The 23713-nt window shown below is 40.6% G+C and overlaps 1 protein-coding gene across 3 annotated transcripts in view; it reads right to left on the reverse strand.

Moving 5' to 3' along the window:
• The window catches only part of Cpne4 (copine 4), a 442945-nt gene that overhangs the window by 12518 nt on the left and 406714 nt on the right, over positions 1 to 23713 (reverse strand). For all 3 annotated transcript variants that reach the window (XM_060385390.1, XM_060385392.1, XM_060385391.1), the window contains 3 exons: positions 13131 to 13264; positions 2556 to 2610; positions 1261 to 1312 (listed from right to left, as the gene is read on the reverse strand). In XM_060385390.1, the coding sequence (XP_060241373.1) occupies positions 1261 to 1312; positions 2556 to 2610; positions 13131 to 13264 (241 nt within the window). The remainder of the gene's footprint in view (positions 1 to 1260; positions 1313 to 2555; positions 2611 to 13130; positions 13265 to 23713) is intronic.

Here is a 23713-nt window from a genome sequence, read left to right on the forward strand (position 1 = left end):
CCCCTTTCCTTTCCTTTCCTTTCCTTTCCTTTCCTTTCCTTTCCTTTCCTTTCCTTTCCTTTCCTTTCCTTTCCTTTCCTTTCCTTTCCTTTCCTTTCCTCTCCCTCTTTCTTTCTTGCACAAAAACTTTTGCCTGAGATAAGCAAGTTTGATTTCCCTTCCAAAACTACTGAGCATCTGAACTCTGAGAGTGTGAAATGGTAAACACTAGGGTATGTACCTCAGCCTCCTGTGGTGGGAAACCACCTTACTCTCTTGAGGCAGGGTCTTTCCCTGACCTGGAAGCTCAGAGATTCAGCTAGGCTGGAGATGTCTGGAGAATAGAGGAGCCTAATCCATAATAATCTGGGGTTAGTGATGGGGAAAAAGTACTAGGATAATGTAGATTAAGACTTTGAGGTCACTGTGTTCAGATACAACGATATTGATGTCATAGTCTTGCACACTAAATGCCAAGTTTGTTAAAGAAATTTCAGAATATTCTTCACCCTTCACTACATCTCAGCTAAGTATGGAATAGCCCACGTCTTCCTCAGTAAGAAGGAGGAGAGGACTATGGACACTGATACTCTACAAACATCTGCCTTCACAGCCTCAAAGGCACTCGGCATGTGTCATAACTCATTGTTCTTTCAGCATCATTATTTTGTGAAATCATGTTCAGGAATTTCTAGCCAGGAGAAAACAAAGTAAAATGGACTAGGTTGGGCCTTTAAGTCTTTGAACTCCTTCTTGCACAAACCCGTGAAGGTATTTGTTCAGAATCACCGTGGTCAATGTTCTGCAAGCGTCAAGTGATTTTTCACATTTCCCTCTCTCCTTAAACCTGCACAGAGAGGAGACTGGGGCAAACCCAGCTGAAAAGCAGAGAAGCAGAAGGAGGAATGTCTCACTTGGCCACTATGGGCCATTCTCTCATAAAAAACAAAACGAAAACAAAAACCTACAATTAAATTTTAATCAATCAATCGATTTTAGATCATGCTATTTTGATGAACTTTATTTTGGCCAGAAGAACCCAGGATCTTGCCGAAAGCCCAGTTCCTTCCTGCCTTCTGACTCTTCCAGGGGGCACAGCCCCACACTGTAACACAGTATTCAGTTCTCAGTGGAACAGTGTGGCTTACTTGGCTTCTCAGAGCCTCCTTCTATGCTGTGGCCACTAACAACTCATGTGCTGTGCATTATAAGAAGCTGGGCCTAGAAAGCTGCACAGGCTCAGGCTCCATGACACTGGCTTTCTTTCCAGTTCTGACTTACCTGCGCACTCTGGGTTGTCTTCATTAAAGTTGATTGCAAAGTCATGAGAGACCTAGACACCAATTAAAAATTCAAAAGAGGAAGAAAAGAGAATTACAGCTTGAATCCAATAAGGAGGCATGAGGCGGCTTAGAGTTTGCAAACAAATGGCGTTACATTCATTATGGGTTAAGCAGCAGGCACCATTTTTACGCCTTCATACAATCAATCTTAGATGGAAGGTGAACTCTCAGTTCCCTGTGGAGCCGAGGTGACAGGAAGATTTTCTAGAATCAGATAAATGCTGACAGGAGGGGGAAAACAAAGCATATTTAAAGAAAAGAGAAAAGGCTTCAGAAAAGGTAACATCAAATAGTTTCAAGATTCAAGTGGCCACGGACTGAAGGGTTAAAGTTGAATGAGCTTTCACTTGAACACACCAATTAAAAAGACAAAACTCAATTAACTCAAGCTGTTGGATAGACATGGTATTGCTTATAGAGGCACCAGCTAAGCTGTTGACATTTAAGGATTGTTCTGATACACAGAATTACAGTGCACAGGGAATCTTCATGCGCACACAGCTCAAACATAATGCCTTCTACTTCTGGAAAAAGAAAATAAAATCATACACCCTGTAATCTTCCACCACAAACTTCCCTGCCTGGCGGTGCCTAAGTGGAAGGTGGGATGACACAGCACTTGCTACTTTCTTCCCCCCTTAAATCTGAGAAGAGAAATGGGATATTCTGGCATCTGGACAGTTTTATCAAATCACTTGGAATTTCATGGAAAATTCCATTTCAAAGGCTATTTCTGACCACCGGGTCTCCTGGGTACTAAAAAAATCAGGTCACCTCGTTAAAAGGTAGACACTTCCCTTCTTAGCGGGGGTCACAGGTGAAGCAGCTTCTGTGTGCCCACCGTCCCTTTATCCTCCACAGATTCCAGGCAAGTGAACTGACTTCCAGATGCCCTGGTGGGTTTACTTACCTCAAGTTTTTCCTGAGCCTGTAAGATCTTCCTTAGTCTACCCAAGTTATATACTAAACACGCTGGCATTGGCAAGTCCCTAGGGAGATTTGTATGAATCTTGTTTGAATCCCTAGAGTTCAACATTTTTGGAGGTGTTTCCTCAGTCTCTCGCCATGCTGACAGTGAGTTAAACTAAGAAACCCTGCAACTGGACCTTTGGAAAACATACCCAGAACACCCTGAACTCTGGGCTGGACCTCCACAGTGATGTAGAGAGCAAGAATGAGATCACAGAGATGAGATTGCCTGGACCACAGTGCAGTACAATATCACTCACTCACCGTGTACTCTGGGGGTATCCTGGCACCGAACCCAAAAGCCGGGAACATTTTGTCACTGGAATTAGACAGAAAAGAAGCTGCTTCATTCATTCGTCTAAGGAAGAGAAACATGAGCCTGCAGAGCCTCACTACGGCTTGTGGCCAAGCCAAGTGCTGACTCATGCAGTTGAGACATAATAAAAATTTAAAAAACAATCTGTAATGTTCACCACTCATTAGTATATAGCCTGTTTCCTTAGGGTTTTTACTAAATTTGAGAGCCTAGAGTAAACAGACCCCTGATTTGCATCCATTCCACTCCCTAATTGTGATTTTCTGTTTCCTTGAAACAGGGATGAGCAATTTGGCAACTCCAATCATTGGCTAAGTTAGGATTTTCCATATATATATATATATATATATATATATATATATATATATACACACACACATAAAATTTAAAAAAATTAAGCATGTTTTTTTTTTTTCATGTAGGCAGACACCTTGAATAAAGTATCACTCAAGACTATACTGCTGATTAGAGCCAGGGTTCAAACACAGGCAATCTAGAATCTAAGGATATATCAAGAGGCAGCGGGAACATTAATAGGTATTGTTTCATTTATAGGATTCCCTGAGTCCTTCACATTAAGCATACGCATTAGGCAATAAATTATTTGCATGCCTTTTCTTACTTCCTGAGGTCAAAGGGGCCCTGTCTTTTATGTTAATATTCTGTTCTTGTTGTTCATATGTTTCTTAGGCAGGGCCTCACTTTGTAGCCCAGAATGATCTGGACTTTTCCAAGCAGTCTAGACTGGCTTCTAACACCTGGCATTCCTTGAGCATCAGACTACTGAGTGCCAGGATTGTAGACATGTGCCATAGTGCCCAGCTGTGTTAATATCTCACATTCCCAGTTCCATCTGACCTGGACTGTCCTGTACCCTCCTCACCTTCATCACTGTATTTTTCCTTTCTGCTCAATAAGTAGCCAATGATATATAATCCATGCATTTAACTAAATAAGCCGTAGGTAAGTACAGCATAATTTTGATGAAGATTCATGGGTCATGCCTGCCCTTTATTTGTCTTGGTCCCTTTTATGATCACTAGAATTTGTCTCCTAATTTGCGTGTTCGTGTGTGTTGTGTCTTAACCCTAGCTGCACCGCACTTGGGGAAGAGAGGCATTAACTTTTACTGACACATACAGTGGGCTAGCCTGTTCACAGGTGCTATATGTACTTACATAGAATTCTGGGTGTTCTACTTACTCTCTTCTTAGGAAGACTGAGTAAAAGTGATCACCAGAGAGGATATGGAATTCCTAAGCTCATGCTTTTCTAATTACCATCAAAATTTAATAACTGCATGTAGTATTAAACATCACCTGGCAATTCTAGTACGTAGGTCCTGGAGTAGGCAACAAACAAGACCTTTCTTAAGCAAATTATGTGCGGGAGTTCTTCAGTAAATTATTTGCTGCAATGCGCTCCGGAATATTGATTTAGGCAGAAGCCGGACATTTCTTGTGCCATTTACCTTTGCTTGTTTTCTCTCCTATTAAGAACACAACTAAAGTTTGTTCTTGGAGCAATTTCTACCTTTTTCAGTTCTTTATAGAATTTTTCAAGGGCAAAAAAGAAAAAAAAAGGAATTCAGATTAGATTAGAGTTTACCTCTGAATATCTTCTGCAAGAAAAGAGGACATTAACCTCGCTAATCCCCATGTTCTGAGTGACTTCAAGAGAATCAAAGCAACAAAGCCCAGTTCTCACCCATCCCTTCCTAACTGATTTAGAAGTTGTTAGCAACTGATGACAGCTTTGACAAAACCTTCCAACACACAGTTGGGGTTACAGATCTAGAGAAACCAGACTTCTCTAAAGTGAAGGTTTAAATCCTCCACAAAACCACATACTCCCTCGTCTCCCCATTGCTGTGTCAAGCCAGCCTCTGTTGAACATCCCATCTAGCACGCATTAGAGAAAGTATTACTGCTGATAAATAAAAGACACACTGTAGCTTATAAAGGATTAGCCATAGCTCTAAGAAAAAAAAAAGTCCTACTAGTCCTTGGAAAGATTGAAAGAGTTTGCCTCAGCTCTTCTTTCTTAGCTTATAAAGAGTGGCAGAGAGAGGGAATATCTTGCTGGCTAAGTTAGAACAGGGTCCCGAGTGGTGCGGGAACCAAGTTGTCCACTGCAGGGATGCCTCAGGAGTCAAAACCAGGAAGCCTGGGAGATGTCACATTCTTTACTTTTTTCTTTGGTGAGTTTTCTTTTTGTTTTTTCTTTTTGGAGGGGATATGTAGATTTAATGCTGTATCTACTTCCAATCGCTAACCCAGTGCTTTAGTGATATTCCTTTTATACCTGCTAAACCACCCTTGGGGATTTGAAGTTTGCTGAGCTTCATGCACTGTTATGTAATTGAATTTGGAGAGTAAGATGGTAGGGAAAATGCCTCACCTACAAGGAGAATAATTAATGTGCCAGAAGGGCTGAATTCTCTGAAGTCAGCCACTATTAAGTTTCTACCTAATAACCATACTGAAGAAAAAATTTCAAGCCTAGCACAATAGATTTAAAGTCCATTCTTCCTGTTTAAAAATAAAATCAGCCAGAATGGAATCTTACACAAGGGCTAAGGAAAGGAAGTTGAACAAAAGAAGGCTTTAATATGGGAACTTCAAAGAAGTCAGAACTGGATCCACCAGGCACAGAGCAAAAGGGCCATTAGCAACCGTGGCAAGAAAAAGGCAAACAGTGCCCACCTAGAAATTTCAGAAGCATATTACCACACTGGTAAAGGCAACAATATGAAACGCAACACAAGGCTCAGGTCCTTCCATGGTGACATGTCAGCTGTATTTAGCTTCACAGGAAATGGCCATGTCCAAATATCTCCATTTGAGAAATTTGATTTTAAGCACATTTTCACTCTCTCCATTAAACAACAACAACAACAAACAACACTGAGCTAAAACAAGAGTTTAATATGCGTCAAGGGAAATTACCCAATCTGCATGCCAATGGAGGTCAACTCAAACAAGATGGCCTTTCAGAGCACCTGGGTGTTTGATGAAAACAATTTTTCAAACAGTCATCTTAAAATGGATGTTCCTGGGTAGAAATGCAATTGTCTCCCAGGGACATGTGAGTGTGGCTTTCTTTTGAAAACGGGAAATCAGTTTTCAATTCTTCTACTTCCACACATAACCTATGCTGAAATTGATTGTCTGGAAACGATCTGTGTTGGCGATGCCTGTTATTGTTCACACCTTTCCCTCCACAATTACATTTTTCTTTGCCTCTTCTGAGTCTCAGCTGCAATGCTATAGTGCTTCAGAGAATGAAAACTGAATATCAAGTAAAGGAGCTATTCTTCAGGATTCAAGTACCAAGATTCAACTACCAAGCACAAGATTAAACTTCGAATAAAGGAACAATTCTACAAAATTCAGTAGCAACCAAATCTTCTGCAACTCAGGTCATTGTCACTTTTCACTTTAAAAAAATTGCTTGGGGGTGGAGCTCAGTCGTAGAACACCTACCCACCATGTAGAAAACTTTGGGTTCAATCTCTAGCACTATATAAGAGAGAGAATTTGGGATCTGTCAGGTAGAAAGTCATTAAAAATATTTTGGTGGGGGGGGGATGGCAAGACAGCTCAGTAGGTAAAGCTGCTTGACACTGAGTCTGATGACCCGAAGTTGAACTATGCTGGGACTCACATGGCAGCAGAGAAGCAACTCTTGATAGCTATCCTCTGACGTTCACACATGTACCATAGCCCAAATATCTGCAATACATTTTTTAAAGATTTTTTTTCTCTTTTAATCATCTATATGTGTGTTTATCTCTCTGTGGGCACGCACATGAGTGCAGGTGCCTGTGGACACCAGAAGAGGGAGCTCTCTTGGAGCTAGAGTTCTAGGTGCTGTGAGCCTCCTAAAATGGACTCTGGGAACTGAACTTAGGCCCTCTGCAAGAGTGGCTCTTAACTGGTGCTGAGGCATCTCTCCAGTGCACTGAAAGAACTGAGCAATACTCTAAGTTAAAATCTACTTGGATAGGTTTGTTTATAAGAACGGATTTCTTAGTATTTATATTGACAAAGGTGAAAATGGGTTAGAATTGATGTTAGATTCTGCATTAGGAGCAATAGGTAGCCCTTATCCATAGTTATATATATATAAAAATCAGGCATCCCCTATCTCCACATACACTGTTTCATTGCGAGCTGGATTTCCAAAATCTTTATACTTCTTATATACAATAATTAAGCACTGTAATTCTTAGCATATGAATGCTTTTTAGAGCAATAATATTCAAATGGCAACTGTAATAAAAATTCAATCCAGAGATACTTTTAGAATAGTTTAAGTCTCTTTATAATGAATCATTTTAGAAATTAAAATTACATTTATACAATATCCTTGTTTTCCCTTTTAAACATTTATGATACAGTGGCCAGGAAAATAATTTCAAAATAAATTTACAAAGATACATTGAGGGCTAAAGAAGAAACTTAGAGGGTAGAGTGTCTGGCATGCACAAAGCTCTGAGTTTGAGTTATCTCTGACACTTTATTAGAAACATGTTGAATGGTTTTAAGAATGATACACTGGAACCAAATTTTATGGAGGAGGGAAACAGAAAATGAGTGGTGCAGAAACAAAATTCTCATTTGAAACTGAAGAGCTGATTCAGGTTTTTTTGTTTGTTTGTTTGTTTTTTGTTTTTGTTAAGAATAGATATTGATGGTCAATACCTGCATGGCTTAAATGGGAAATTACAGAGTTATATGAGAGTTTATTTTTAAATGTCCATGTTTATAACACTCCAGAATTTTCAATTCTTACCACTATTTAAACTCATGATAAAGAAAGTCAGAAGTTATTAAAGAAAGAATGTGTGAGGGCTGCATATTTTTTTACGGAATCCTTTTAGAGGCAAATGACCAAGACAAACAAACAAAAGAAAAAACAAAAAACAAACAAATAAACAAAAAAAGACAAAAGCCCTAAAGGTCGTTCATCCAACTTGACCTTTAGAGCTGACACTATAATCCTCTCTCATTTTGTGTTTATTTTTAAAGATTGAATTTTGAATCTTAAAGATAACACCTCCCACCATTGATTATTTACACAGGCAGACCTGCCTGGGCTCTGCAAAGGGAATTAAGTGTGCCTCCGATTTGCAAGCAAACAAATAAATCTCATGAGAACAAAGGTACAGGGCTGGGATGCGGATGTGAGCCCAGATGTACCTATCATTAGGGCCTCATACTCTTTCTATCACCCCTTATCACCCTTGTAGACTCCATTCTCCACAGGGGGCTTGTCTGGTCTAATGATCCAGAATATCAAGCACATCTTCATTTTAATAACACGTGTGTGTGTGTGTGTGTGTGTGTGTGTGTGTGTGTGTGAGAGAGAGAGAGAGAGAGAGAGAGAGAGAGAGAGAATCTTCATTAACCTAGTAATCACTGTCAAGATTCACTTCTTTCATCAGGGAAGGGGTGGGGCTCTTCCTTCCCTTCCACACTCCCCTTCCTTACACAGGAAGGGTTTTTAAAGCCACACTGAGCTGGGACTTTGTTTTGTTATTTTGAGATATAGTATCCCAGGCTGGCCTTGAACTCCTGTGGGCCTCTGGCCTCACCTCATTAGTGCTGAGCTTTCAGGTATGAGCCATGACAACTGAATCACCATGACTTATTGACATGCCTCTGTATTCCAGTAGACTGTGAGCTACATGGAGAAAATTCTGCCATGCTAATTTATTTATTTTTAATCTTTGCTGTCCTACACAGGAGAGTGGTATCTAGGAGATACTGCAGGGACCTTGGCATGCTAACAGACCCAGCACTCATGATTTAATGGTGGATTTCGACCCTGGTTACCTATCAAAACAGCAACAACAAGAACACAATCAGGATTTCTAGGTACGCAGCAGACAGTGAAATCAGCCTATTGAGATGAGGCCCAAGTACCAACATCTTTGAAACTTCCCAGGTGTTTTTTTGGGTGTGCAGACAAAGATGGGAGCCCCAACTGGGTGAGGTGGGGTACGGCAAGGGCTGTGCTGAGAGAACCCCCATCTTCTGCTGACTAACCCGGTGCCATCTACACACCTGTCAGGCTGTGTTTCAGTTCTGAGCTGTCCCCTAATACAGGACATAACACACCCCTGCCTTGCTTTCTGATGTCCCGAATCCATTCTGAGGTGGCCTCTTGTTTAGGCCTGCACCCCATGCTTGTAGAGCAATGCATTTGGTCCCTAGTCTCTAGATCACAGGACAGGCTGCCTTCTCTTTCTCCCTCCTTCCCCTTTTCTTTCATGGTATTAGGGACTGAACTTAGGGTCTCACGCATGCTAAGCAAGTACTCTAGCACTAGGTTACCACTCCAGCTCCGTCTTGACTTTATTTTTAAAATGTTGAGACAGGGTATCACTAAGTTGCCCAGGCTGGCTTTGAATTTACAGTTTTCCTGTCTCACATTCCAAAGTCACTGTGATTACAGACCTGTGCCAACAGGTCCACACCAGGCTATTTATTGGAGGACAGTTCAGATGGCCTGAGACCCACAGCCATACTGGCCCCAAGAAAAGCATGTCACTTTGACACTGAGGTGTACAAGAAGAGTGGAGACTGTGAGTGAAAACTCTTCAAAAGAACCTTTCTCTGCACACACTACATGATTGACCAGAATTCCAATACTGTGGAGAGATTCGAATGCTCAATACTAGAGGCTAATTGCCTTATTTCAGACTAGCCATAGCTCACAGGATAGCCATTCCTTACCCATCTCTAAGTTAAAAGTAGCGTCCTCTGGTTAATAGATAAAAACACCTGGAATCTATTGGAATGTTACCGAACAGCATCGTGGGAATATAGAAGAGCCAACTCCTGCCCCATCTTACTGTACGAGCCTTGCTGATATACTCACCAGTGTATTTTAAACTTGCCTTGATTTATGACTTCCTTTGTTCTGTAAAACTATAAATCTTCATGAAACTGCTTCCACACTGGAGCCTGTCATTTGGGGTAACCTAAATCTGTGTCCCCAGGCTACAGTCATTCAAAATGGCTCCAGAACAACATCTCGTTCCCTTTAAGATGGGAGCTGTGTGTGTGCAGGGGTGTGTGTCACACACATGTGTGTCTCTGTTCGTGTGTGCTCGAAGGAGAGGCAGAGGGGCTGGTGAATGTCCTTGCAGATGGCGAGGGAATAGTGTGGGCCAGCAACGTTGGATTTGGGGACTGCCATCTTGTGGTTGGGGGAGCACTCCTTCAAGGCCGTCTGGAGAAGAGCCTCATGTACCCCTCAAGCTGTTCTGCTCTGTGGGTCACCCACTAACGATCCAGTAGTGATGACTGTATAAGGCAGAGAGAAAACCAGCAGCTGTCAAAGGCAGAGAGGAATTGCTAAGCCTCATGGGAACCGAAAACCACTGTGGGGTTGCGGGAGCGGGTGATGCCTCCTGTCAGTTTTTATGCAAGTGTTTCTTTTAAAGCACCAACCTCCCTGACTTTGATGCAAGAATAAATTAATTCCAGAACCTTGACTTGAAATTTCCTGACTCTGCCTGTCTACTGTCTATCCACCCACACAAAAGCGAAATTGCCGAACCTTGTCAGCTTTCATGGGAGCAGCTTGCATTCCAAGCTCTCCCAGGGAGTCGCTCAAAAGAGCATGGATTTTTTTTTTTGAAACCACCTTTTCTTCTTTAAAATTTCCCATTTTAATGTTAGCTGCCTTCTTTAAACACAAATAAAACGTTGCTGTGCTGCCCTGTCCAAAGTTGCTTTTTTTTTTTTTTTTTTTTGTTCAGCTGGTAATGGTGACTTCAGACTTAGACTATTAAAATGTAAAAGGACTCATTTCTGGTTACTTCAAATAGCTTCTAAGGTGACACATCTTATGTTTATATCGAATTTTATTTTTTGTTTTTTGTTTTTGTTTGTTTGTTTGTTAAATTTGATGGGATACAACATAGCTGTCAGTTCTTGTCTGGTTTTCATTCTAAAGGGAAGAAAGCTTTAAAAGTTGCCCATGTCACTCTGATGTCCACGTCATCCTGCATATGAGGCAACCAGGAAATGGGCACATTTTGCAGGGATTGGCCAGTAAATGCTTGCTGATGATGGGTGATTGTCCAGGTCAGCAAAGGAAGGTGATACAGGACCATGATGCAGACTCTCGGTCTCCCCATCTCAGTTTCTGGGAAACTGGTCACTCCACTCTTTGGAATTCAATATTGGCTGCCTTCTTCCATGAGGTTTACAGTTATTATAATATATTCCACATATTCTTAAGATCTACACATTGGTGACCCTGGAAACATCCTCTCCACTCTTTCTTATCGCCCAACACGTTCACACAAGGCCACACGAGAATCTTAACGTGCTTGCATAAGAGTGAAGGAAGAGAAACAATTCTCACTTCTGTGTCTTGAAGAAGTCTCTGACACAGTGTGGATGTAGCATATCAAACCCTTTTCTCCTAGTAAAAACTTCATCTGATATAAATCTTCCTAGAAACCATGCCTGACTTGGCGCCTGAAGAAATCAGAGCTGAAACTCATTATTGTCACAGTCGGTACCTCAAGGTCAAGTATTTAAAGTGTCACTTTGTATTAGTCAGGGTTCTCTAGAGGAACAGAACTTACAGAATGAATATCTATCATCTATCTGTCTGTCTGTCTATCTATCTATCTATCTATCTATCTATCTATCTATCTATCTATCTATCGTTTATCTATCTAATCTATATCTATCATCTATAGAGGCGATTTATTAGAATAGTTTACAGGCTGTGATCCAGCTAGTTCAACAATGGCCCAAGAATCCACTAGTTGTTCAGTTCTCGACGCTGGATGTTTCAGTTGGTCTTCAGTATATTCTGGAATTCTAAAGAAGTAGGTTTTAATGCCAGAGAAGGAATGGACTTGCCAAGGAGAACAAGCAGGCAAAGAGAAAAAGCGTTCTTCTTCCATGTCCTTTAAACAGGCTGCCGCCAGAAGACATGGGCCATATTGAAGGTGTATCCTTCCACCTCAGAAGATCCAGATTAAAAGTGGGTCTTCCCACTTCAAATGACACAATTAAGAAAAACAAAAACAAACAAACAAAACCACCCAGGTGTACCAAGCTGCTTGGGTTTTAGTTGATTCTAGAGATAGTCAAATTGACAATCAAGAATGACTATCACACACTTCAACAGGTGATTTAAAATGATTATTGAAGTGTGTTTTATGAGTGCAGCAAGAGCCATCAGAGAGTTCTGTGTACGTTTCTTCCTTGTTGATTTCATAGGATCTAGCAATGCACCCTCTCAGTGTCTCTGCGCCACGCTGGGGTATTTTTGCCGAGCTGATTGAATACAGAGAACTCAGCAGGCAGGAGACTGACTGGACCTTTCTTATAACCCATGTTGAAGGTTTCATAGGGATGTTCCCTTTGCTGTGCTGTGGCAGGAACAGGTTTTTAGCGTGGTTGTTACCAATAATGAACTCAGGCAGAACAGAAATCATGTTATGTGCTAAAGTTTCTCTAAACCCAGAGGATAGAGTTACCTTGTTTATTTTCCTGGATTAAAAGGTCAGCTGCTTACAGCTCATTACTAACTGGCCTTGTTTCACAGTCACACCCGGGAGTCTTCTGAGATGTCTGCATTATGTTTACATTGGTTCTCCTCAAAAAGACCTAAGCAAACATCTGCGTTCCTTCCCCTTATCTGGTGACGCTACAGTGACAGCTTACTATCATTTATGTTGATCACTTCTTTGGGGGAAATACGATGTGTGTGTGTGTGTGGGGGGGAAGGCCAGTATTTATCATCAAGAAATAAGTAATACTCATCGAATTACTTATTACTCATTGAATTGAATCCCAAGATCACTTACTTTCCTGCCCACATAGATGTGCACCTGAGCAAACATATCTCTCTGCTAATGTTACCTGTAGCTTCCAAGATCAGCAAAACACAGTGATTTTGAACTTAGTGTTATGGAGTGTGAAAGATTGTGGTTCAAATATCATCTCTGTCTCTGTGACAGCATACCAATGACTTATCTCTCTTACAGTCTCATTCTTTTAAAAATGATGGCTATTATATAAGATGTGTATCACACAGAGCAGGGATGCAGCAACATCCGATAAAACCACACTTATAAAAACCCAGACATGTACACCAGACATCCGAGAACCTCCTTAAGTTGCAAACTCTGATTCAGCAGGTTGGGGCAACGCTAGTTCATGAACAAACTGTGAGGAACAAGGACACCTTTACACTAAGTAACACAATGAAAGGTTGATCTGCCATCCAGCGACTTCACAAACCTAATAAAAGCAGCAAGCGGAGAGAGGGCTTTGTCAGCTCACTGAGGAGAGTGTGGCCCCAGCTGAGTTTCTCTAGGTGCAGGGGGACGAAATGTTTTAAAAGGTTTTATCACTGTCTTTCATGTGCCACTACCTGAAGAATTGCTGGGATTGATTCCCGCTCTTCAGCCATGAGTCAGCCAAGGGCAGTGGGACCCCACCTGAGAGATAAGACCCCAGTGGGTGCCGGAAGTTTCTTACCTGTCATAGTCTTGACAAATCTCTCCCACAGCCACCAAGGCCTTTAGGTACTCATTGGGCTGGTAAGGGTGGATATAGTGCAGGGAACAGCTGTTCCTGGGGTCTCCGTTAGAGGCCGTAAAATCTATAGCTACCTGGAAGAGGAAAAACAGAAGAATAAATGCTTTCAAGACAAATGCATTGTTTAGGAGCCATGACTAACCTGGAGAGAGACATGGCCTCAGAGAGAGAAAAATAAGGGTATGTGACATATTTGGCTGATAAGAAAAGTAAGAACAATTCATCGGTTTCCTGGAAAATGAGTTATTAATTTGACTGAAGTCAGTGCAGCAGTCTTTTATGGCTCCGTCTCCTGTCCAAATGGGACTTGAGATTGTAGTTCAGAAAGCCCAGTAGCTATAGACCCGTGTCACCAAGCATCAAGGGTAAGGACAGATTATCTCCTTCAATTTCACAACCTACTAAGGAAAGGCTCCTGGGCCCCATTGGCAGAACAGCTCCATGTATGAAGGATAGTCAAGACCCTCATGTCCAAATTCTGTGCAGAGAACACTGACTCCCGAGAAGACTGTTGTCATATTTGCACGAGTAGTCAGTTGCGGAGACACGTATTGGAGTGGTTTTAACAATGCTGTAAAGTAGTTTTCCCATTCCTGTGAGAGCTCCTGCCTGCAACAAAGGACGCACCCGGAGAGTTTGTCACTGCAAGTGGGAACCAGAGAAGGGAACCAGAGAAGGGAAGACTCTGCCTGGCTGTCAAACAGTCTTTCTCCTTTAGCTTCTTGAGTTTCTTCTTCAACTTCTGACTCCAAACTCAATTTTTAAATATTTGTATTTTGTTATCATAAAAAGCAATGCATTTCTTTAATTATTTTTTCATACACGAATGTTACTATATTTATTCTTAATTATCCGTCCACACTGTCCTTCCATGTGCTTTGTAGCCCCTCCTTGCTGATTCCCATCCTTCCTGGAGACAACCCCTCTCCTACTTTATCACATTTATTCCATAACCCTCTTTTCATCTTATTCCTTAAGGTCTCTTCCTCTCATGGTCACTTTTCTAGCTTCATCACACACACACACACACACACACACACACACACACACACACACACACTTAAATCTAAGTTGCATATGTAAGAGAAAAAAACATAATTGTCTTTCTGAGTTTGGTTATTTTGCCTTATATAATGATTCTCAGCTTGCATCCTGCTCGTGGCCCAAGGTCAATGCTGGTTGTCTTTCTTGATCATTCTGTACCTTACATATTGAGGCAGTGTCTTTTGCTAAACCCAGAGCTTTCTGTTTGGCTAGTCTGGCTAGCTAGCTTGCTCTAGGGATTCCCTATCTGTTTCCCATGTACTAGAATTGCAACTACACCCATTTGGCTTTTGCATGGATCCTGGGATCTGAACTCTGGTACTCACAAGTGTGAAGACCCACTGAGATATTTCTCCAGCTCCTGCATTTCTTTTGAAAACTATGAAGTCAGACATTACCTATCACATGATACAGTCTTTGGCATTTTATTTATTTATGTATACTAGATATTAATCCCTTATCTGATGTATAGTTGGGAAAGACTGTCTTCCCATAGCCCAGATGCCCCTCAGTGGAGGAATGGATGCACAAATTGTGGTATATCTACACAATGGAATGTTACTCAGCAATAAAAAACAAGGAAATCATGAAATTTGCAGGTAAATGGTGGGATCTGGAAAAGATCATGCTGAGTGAGCTATCCCAGAAGCAGAAAGATTCACATGGTATATACTCACTCATATAGACATATAATATAGGATAAACCTACTAAAATCTGTACACCTAAAGAAACTAATCAAGAGGGAGGACTCTTGCTAAAAAGCTCAATTCCTATCCAGAAAGGCAAAGAGGATGGACATCAGAAGAAGAAGAAAAGAGGGAACAAATCAGGAGCCTGACACAGAGGATCTCTGAAAGGCTCTGCCCTGCAGACTATCAATGCAGATGCTGAGACTTATGGGCAACCTTTGGGCAGAGTGCAGGGAATCTTATGAAAGAAGTGAGAAACAGTAAGATCTGGAGAGGACAGGAACTCCACAAGGAGAGCAACAGAACCAAAAAATCTGAGCACAGGGGTCTTTCCTGAGACTGATACTCCAACCAAGGACTATGCATGGAGATAACCAAGATCCCTGCACAGATGTAGCCCATGGCAGTTCAGTATCCCAGTGGGGTCCATTGTAATAGGAACAGGGACTGTCTCTGACATGAACTGATTGGCCTGCTCTTTAATTACCTCTCCTTGAGGGGAAAGCAGCCTTACCAAGCCACAGAAGATGACAAAGCAGCCACTCCTGATGAGACCTAATTGACTAGGATCAGAAGGAAGGAAAAGAAGTTCTCCCCTATCAGTGGACTTGGGGAGGGGCATGCATGCAGAGGGTGGAGGAAGGAAGGGATTGGGACGGGAGGAGAGAGGGAACCACAGGGGGGATACAAAGTGAATAAAGTGTAATTAATAAAGAATAAATAAAAAAAGACTGTCTTCCCATTCTGTAGGTTGTCTCTTCCCTCTGCTTATTGTTTCCTTTGCTGTGCAGAAGCTTTTTAATTTCATGTAGCTGGACTTGTCAGTTATTTCCTGGGCCATTAAAGTCCTTTTTAGCAAGTTCTCAGCTATGGCCACCTCTTTAAATGTTTTCCTCCAACAGTTTCAAAGCTTGGAGTATTACATTAATGTCTTTGATCCATTTGGGATTCATTTTTGTGTAGGGCAAGTGATAAGTTTCGTTCATCCGCACGTGGAAATCAAGTTGTCCCACTACCGTTGTCAAAGAGTCTGTCTTTTTCCAGTGGCCGTCTTTGCCAGCTTTGTCACATACTGAGTGACTGTAACAGTGTAGGCTCATTTCTGGATCCTCTCTTCTACTTGTTTCTTTTTGCGCCAGTCCCATGTTGTTGCTGTTTTCCTACTACAGCTCTGAAGCCAATGACCGTGGTACTCCTAGCATTGTTCTTTCTGTTAAGGGTGGCCACCATTTGGGATGCTTTGGGCTTTCTTATGAAGTTTACACTCTTCTCCCTACTTCTGTGAAGAAAGGGTCATCGGGATTTTTGTTGTAATTTTATTGTAATTGGCTCTCACTGCCATTTTCCCATTAACAACATTCCTTCTGACAATCCATTAGCATGAGATCTTTTTCCACCTACCATCTTCTTCAATTTTCCTCTGAGAGCTCTTTCACCTCCTTTCTTAGTTTTCTTCTTAGCCAATTTATTTATTTTTAACCTACTGTGAATGGCATTCACCTCCCTCTCCGTGTTCTTTGTTGTCCAGTATAGAAAAGCTACTGATTTTTATGTGTTGATGTTTTTACCCTGTTATCTTGTTGAAAGTGTTTATCAGGTCTAAGAGTTTTTAGGTGAAATACTTAGGATCTCGAAGCTAAGTACAGGAACATGTCATTTACAAATAGAAAAAAATTTACTTCTTTCCATCCTATTTGTATCCCTTTTATTGACTTATCTCATCTTATTGCTTTAGCTAAGGTTTTGATCACTGCATTAAAGAAGAGTGGGCACACTTGTCTCATTCCCTGGAATGAGACAATTTTTCTCCATTTACTGTAATGTTGTTACAGGTTTGTTTTATAATAGTCTTCATTATGTTTATATTCTTTTTATTCCTAGTTTCTTCAGTACTTTTATGAAGTACTTTTATGAAGGAATGCTGGGTTTGTCAAAGCTATCTTTGCATTACTTGAGTTAATCATGTGATTTCTACCCTCAAGTTTATGGATTCATTTGTTCAAGTTAATTGATTCATTTGTTGATCATACTTACTGATTTATTCTTGTCAAACCAACATTGCTTTCCTGAGATGGAATCAACTTGGTCATGGTATGTGATCTTCTTAATGTGCTCTTGAGCGCAATTGGCAAAAATTTCACCGAGAACTTTTACAGCAACATTCTTCAAGGTAGTGACCTATAGGTGATTTGTTGTCAGCATGTCCAGTTTGGCGTCAGGGTGATGCTGGCTTTAGAGAATGAATTTGGTAGTGTCCTTTGCCTTCCTGTTTCACAGAACCATTTGAGAAGCATTGGAATTGGCTCTTTTTTAAAGATTTGGTAGAATCAGGCAGTGAATCTACTAGATCATGGGCTTTTCTTTTTTTTATCTTATTAAAATACCTCCAAATTCAAATTATATAATTGATAGAAGATATTTTAAAAGTCTTTATAAGTGAAACACTTTTATAGTAAAAGTGTTAATACTTTTTAATAAAAAATGGTTTAATTTTTGTGATGTTTCTATTTTAAATTTTTACTTTTTTTAATTTTTCTTTCATTTATAATGTAAGCACTGTCAAGGATATATCTGTGCTGATGGGGACATCAGCATAGAAGCTCTATTTTCTCATACAATCTTGGGGATTATGAGATAGGAATTGCTTGTGTTATATTTAGAAAATTCTATTATAATCAATGACTGAGATACACCCTGGACTTTAAAAAAGGGTCATGGGGCATTCTGGAAGGGAAAAAAAAAGTATTATAATTAAAGAGAATGTTGGTGGAAGAAATACATGACTTTGTCTGAGGTTGTAGTTCTGTAATGAATCAAAATCAAAAGAATAAGCTGATTGTAATTTATACTCAGCTTCTTTTGCTTTATTTCATGAAGCTATCCCTCCCTTTTCTTCCTTACCTCTCTATAGGACTCAGTTAAAAATTAATTTAGGAAAGATACAATTTTATTTTCAGAATACATCATTTTTGACAAGGGATATCTACCAATAAGATGAAAGTATGAAGTGTGTGATAAGGAAGTTCGTGGAAAAAAAAATACCAAAAACTTACCACTCCTAGGCATCCTGATTTCAAATAATCATGAGGAGAGAGGAATAACTTCTGTTAAACCTTTTCTCTGTGAAGACTGCTCTATTGGCATTATTACTTTTCATGAAACTGTAAGGTAGAAATTGTTGTTCTTTTTTATTAATAACCATGATACCTAAAGTACTATAAGGCGGAGCTGAGTTTAAAACTATGTCTATATCCCCCCAAAGATGGTGCTTCATTATTATACCATTATACACTAATAGAGCATGTAAGTTTATGTTTAAAATCCATCAGTAGATGAATGAATAAAGAAAATGTGGTATGTAAATACATTTATACAATGGAGTCCTTTCTGGCCATGAAGAAGAATGAAATTATATTTTCTGCAGAAAAATGGATGGAACTGAAATAATGTTCACCATGTTAAGCAAAATACTCAGACTCGCAAAGCCATATATTGCATCTTTTCTCTTGCATGGATCCTAGATTTTTAGATAGATACATAGAATCACACATATATGATATAGGAATTGAAGTGAGATAGTCTTTGTAAGGAAGATGAGTACTGGGGTAGGGAGAGAAAGAGGAAATCTGGCCAGTGATTTGATTCTGTCAAAATAAATGTTATGCATGAATGAAAATATTTTAATGAAAACTACCACGATGTACAATAAATATGACAATACAATTTTTAAAAAAATCTAAAACCTCCAGTTTCTAATATAATAGTTCTCAATGCTGAAACTCATAGTCAAACTTTGGGCCGCACACAGGGAATCTTATGAAAGAAGGGGGAGATAGAAAGACCTGAAAGGGACAGGAGCTCCACAAAGAGATCAACAGTACCAAAAGAATCTGGGTACAGGGGTCTTTTCTGAGACTGATATTCCAACCAAGGACCACTCATGGAGATAATCTAGAACCCCTGCACAGATGTAGCCCATGGAAGCTCAGTTTCCAAATGGGCACCCTAGTAATGGGAACAAGGATTGTCTCTGACATGAACTCAGTGGCTGACTCTTTGATCACCATCTCCTGAGTAGGGGGCAGCCTTACCACGCCACAGAGAAAGACAATGCAGCCACTCCTGATGAGACCTGATAGGCTAGGATCAGATGGAAGGGGAGAGGACCTCTCCTTTCAGTGGACTGAGGAAGGGGCATAGGAGAAGAAGAGGGAGATTTGGATTGGGAGGGGAAAAAGGGGGGCTATAGCTGGGATACAAAGTGAATCAACTGTAATAAATAAAAGAAAAATGGAGGCCAGGAGTAGAGAGACTTGAGGTAGGAGGCAACATATAGTGATGACAATTCAGAGGAAATGTTCTTGACTCAAACAGTTTTCTGTGACTAAACAGTTATGGAGGGAAAGGAAGGACAACCAAAATGTATGAGGCAGATGGGTAAGAGTGAGGTAGAGGTAGCCGAAAAGGGACACCAATGCCTCCATCTTCTGAGATGGGTTTCATCCTGAAAGTGAGAATCAATCTTCACAAAGAAAGAGAAGGCAACATATAAAGCTCCCTTCAGTGAAGCACTGGGATTCAAGGTGGTGATAATTAAAACCTCCATGAATTCTGAGCAAGAGACAGCAAGTATTCTGGGATCCACACATGAGGGTCCTATCAGACAAATATGGTCAAAATATGTGCAGACAATTCTAGAAAAAACATTTCTAAGAGGAGCATGCAAGAGGTGCTCAGAAACTGGGCGTGATGATACATGCTGTTAATGCAGGCACTTGGGAAGGCAAATTTATGCTTGAAGGTTGCAATGCAAGGCTAGCCTGGGCTACAGGGCCAGAGATGGCATTTATTGTGCCCTAGTAAACCCATGAGTTAACTAAGTTTGGCTCAGAGATCTACCATTCTCAGCCCTTTTCTCTCAAACAGACAAATGTTGGATATGAAAGCACCTTACATATACAATTGAGTTTAAAATGTAAGCTAGGGCTAGGAAGGCCAAGTGTAATGTCATCCCTTTCTCTCCTGCTAAGAAAAGCATTTAAAAACTGAGGAATCAAAATCTTGGTGTGATAACATACACCTATAATTTCTGTGCTTGGAAGACTGAAGCAGAAAGGCTGTGAGTTCTTAGCCAGCTTGGGCTATATAGTGTGACCATGTCAAATCAAAACAACAACAACAACAAAAACTGGCCAACCAACCAACCATCCATCCAACCAACAAACACACCATCCATCCATCCATCCATCCATCCATCCATCCAACCGACCATCACCAACCAACCAACCAACCAACCATCCAATCGACCAACTGACTGACTGACCAACTGACCATCACCAACCAACCAACCAACCAACCAACCAACCAACCGTCCATTCATCCATCCATCCACCCAACCAACCATCCATTCAACCAATCAGTCCCCCCTTTAGGGAATTCCAGAGAGTATTATGTTGTATGGCCATTACTTTGATTATATCTTATTTGAAAAAGTAAGTCACTGGAAAAGGATGACTTTATTTTTTTTAAATGATGCTGGAGATTGAACCAAGGTCTCAAGCCTGCTAAACTACCTCCCTTTTGTTCACGATACCCTCAACACAGTACCCCCCACAACTGGAGGCATCCTATGGTGCCTCCTGATACATAAGCTGACAATCCACGTCAGGTCTTCATTACCGAACTAAAAATCCTCAAATGTCCAGAGCATTAAGTGACAGCAAACACATCTTGGTGGCTTGATACAGCACTAGGAGAAAAATCCACAACAAGAAGCAGCAGCTAAAGAAACAGAAGCATGCCTCCTGCTCTTCCCAGGCAGGCTAGATGCTCTAGGAATGCAGCTGCCAATGGCTGGTGTCTGAGCCTGGGTGTATCATCTAGATGGGCGTCATGACATGCAGAGTACTATATATGTACCATAGCTGAATGAGCAGAGACTTTTTAGCAACAATACACTTAAAACTGCTTTTTAACACATCTTAGAGCTGAAACTGGAGTGCCGTAAAAGATATGCTTATATTGTAAACCCCAAGGAACCCTATTAGGCCATTTTTATTAATCCTTCATCCTCAGGCTTGGAAGAGCCTCATTAATTTATTTTTTGAATAAACTAGGTGGAAGAGAGATGGTGGTGAGAAGTGTGGGAACTCAATAGCATTTGGTAACGTATTTAATGTAGTGTTAGTTGTACGTTAGGAGAAGGAAGAAGCAAATTTTTGGTGTGTGGGGTACAGCTAGAGGAGTTTAATATACCCAGTGGACAACAGAGCAATATGAAGGCTAGAGTTAGGTTTGAATTGGACTACTGGTTTTGCAGCCAGCCTTTGGGGCTTCTTCATTTCCCATAGGATTAGTACCTGTATCTATGTCCATCAGAGGGGTTGTCCAGCTCAGGAAGTTCTGTGACAGCTTTAAAATGTCAACTGGTGAACAAGGAAACAACAACAACAACAAAATGACCTCCACCACCTAGTATTTCCTGCAGTTGTCATAAAGATATTTTTCTCACATGCCCACACAGCAATGAGCAGTCTTAAACACACAGCAGCTATTTTTTTTTTCTTCCGCCAAGCGACAGTTTCTAAAGTGTCCCTCCGGAAGCTGGAGATAAAATACCCACCTTCAGGAGGTGGCCTTCCACCAGGAGTTTTATGCTTTTTAAAGTTAGCCAGGGTGGGAAGAGAAGGCAATGAAAGGTTAGATTTATTTTAGAAAGCAACAGGGGCGGGGATGGGGTGCCGTGAAAGATGGGATTAAGTTCAGAAATAAAAGGAAAAAAAAAAAAGGACTGAAAATGCCAGTTTGTGGAGGAGGCTGGAGACACCCAGATTCCTAACTGCCAGCAAGCTAGCAGAACTGCCAGGTTTTCATTTTGTCATGGGAAGCACTTAGGAAAACCTGGTCTTCTGGCCTGTGCTCCAATCTTCTCAGCAGGCAGCTGAGAGCAGGCTCCTGGGAAGCAGCTCACATTTGGAAGCAGCTATGCAGAGTGGCTGTGCAAAAAACACACGGCATAGGAGGAATGCGAAGCTCTCCCAAGATGCCGCCGGCTTCTGGTACATGGAACAGCTTCTGGGGAAGGGCTAGAGGCGAAGGATGAGTGTGTCTTTGGACACTAGTGTTTTACATCCTCCCCCCAACTGGCCATTAAGAAGAATCTGTTGGACACAAGCCACCGGGAAGCAGAACCTAGTTAGTTACCGAATCTCTTATTACCTGGAACCCACATGTATGCTCTCACATTTTGAGGCAGCCATACAATTTGGACTTAGGCTATAAGCCTTATAAGAGAAGATGCGTACTTTGGTCATTTCTTAAGTGATAAGCTAAACCCTTGTTCTCTGTTTCCATAAAACTCCACGAGGTGGTCAAAAACAAACAAACAAACAAACAAACAAACAAACAAACAAACCATTGCTATTTCCCTGAAACCACTTGGTCCATTTCCTGGCCAAACGGTAACCTGTTGTACCCTGGCTATTTGTAGGAGTTCAGCAGGCAGGGCCCACTCTTCTATCTCAGAGTTCATTAGTGTTTAATTTGGGGTCTAAAATAAAGATTTAGAAACATAATCCAGGATACAAAGTAGCCATAGACATGCTAGATGTGCCAGAGTAAGAGAAGATTTCCTGGGTGGATCTTGAACAGATAATCCAGGTTTTAGATTTGATAGTCAGGATGAGAGAATACACATTCAGCTACATATACATACATACATATATATATATATATATATATATATATATATATATGAATTCAATGCTATACTACTAAGCACACCATAAAATCACAGGGAAGTGGCAAATATCATCTTTAATTTTCTAAACTTTAAATTACTCAAACAGCGATGCAAAAATATTAATAAAAATCACTGCTCAGGATTCTATAGCTTTGTAAGTAACTTTAATTTCACTTTCTAGTTGTTTTATACAATGTTTCCTCCATCCATTTTTGTCCTGTTATAGCAGGATAGTATAGACTGGGTCGTTTACAGATAATAAAGATGGAACTCGTTCATAGTTGTAGGGGCTGGAGTGTCCAAGAGCTCACTGCCAGAACCTGCCCAGAGATATTTTACTGCTACCGTTCATTGAGGAAGACAGAAGAGCATGAGTGAGAGAAAACACAGACTCACTCTCTTTTATAACTCACGTTATAACCATATTATATTATAATTTACCTAGAGGGTGAAACCCTTACGATCTATTAATTTCCAGATAGATCCTAGACCTCACTTCCCAATTCTGTTGCTTTGAGTATTCAACACATGCTTCACGTGGAAACACTCACTGTGTGTGTACATTTGCATACACATTATATGTACCACACATAGAGGCCTACTGTGGTGAAATCTATCACATAGTTGTACTCACAGAATTATTCTGGTTTTCTTTTTTGTTCAGTGCTATCATAGACATGGCTCCATGCGATGACTTAGCCTTTGTATTTATAATTTATAATGGCTCCATCATGCTTTATTTAGATGAAGTACTGCAGTTTACACAGTTGTTATTTTACTGTTGGGCGTATTTAAATTGTCGAAATTCCTATCTGTGAAAAATTCATGCTACAACTAATATCTTTGCGCATCTATAAAAGCTTAGCTTTCAAAGGAAGCCTTTAATTCTTCCACCATCTCCTCTTCAGACACTTTACATCATCTTGCCTTTCCGCACTATAATTATATTTTGTCTATGAAGTTCTAGTATCTGGCTTTATTTTTAGTTGCAGTGCCATGTGTCAAACCACGTGCTTCTCTCTGTCATCTGTTTCACCTTCATTCACCT

The sequence above is a fragment of the Meriones unguiculatus genome, chromosome 6 (assembly GCF_030254825.1).
Source record: "Meriones unguiculatus strain TT.TT164.6M chromosome 6, Bangor_MerUng_6.1, whole genome shotgun sequence".
NCBI classification, from domain to species: Eukaryota; Metazoa; Chordata; class Mammalia; order Rodentia; family Muridae; genus Meriones; species Meriones unguiculatus.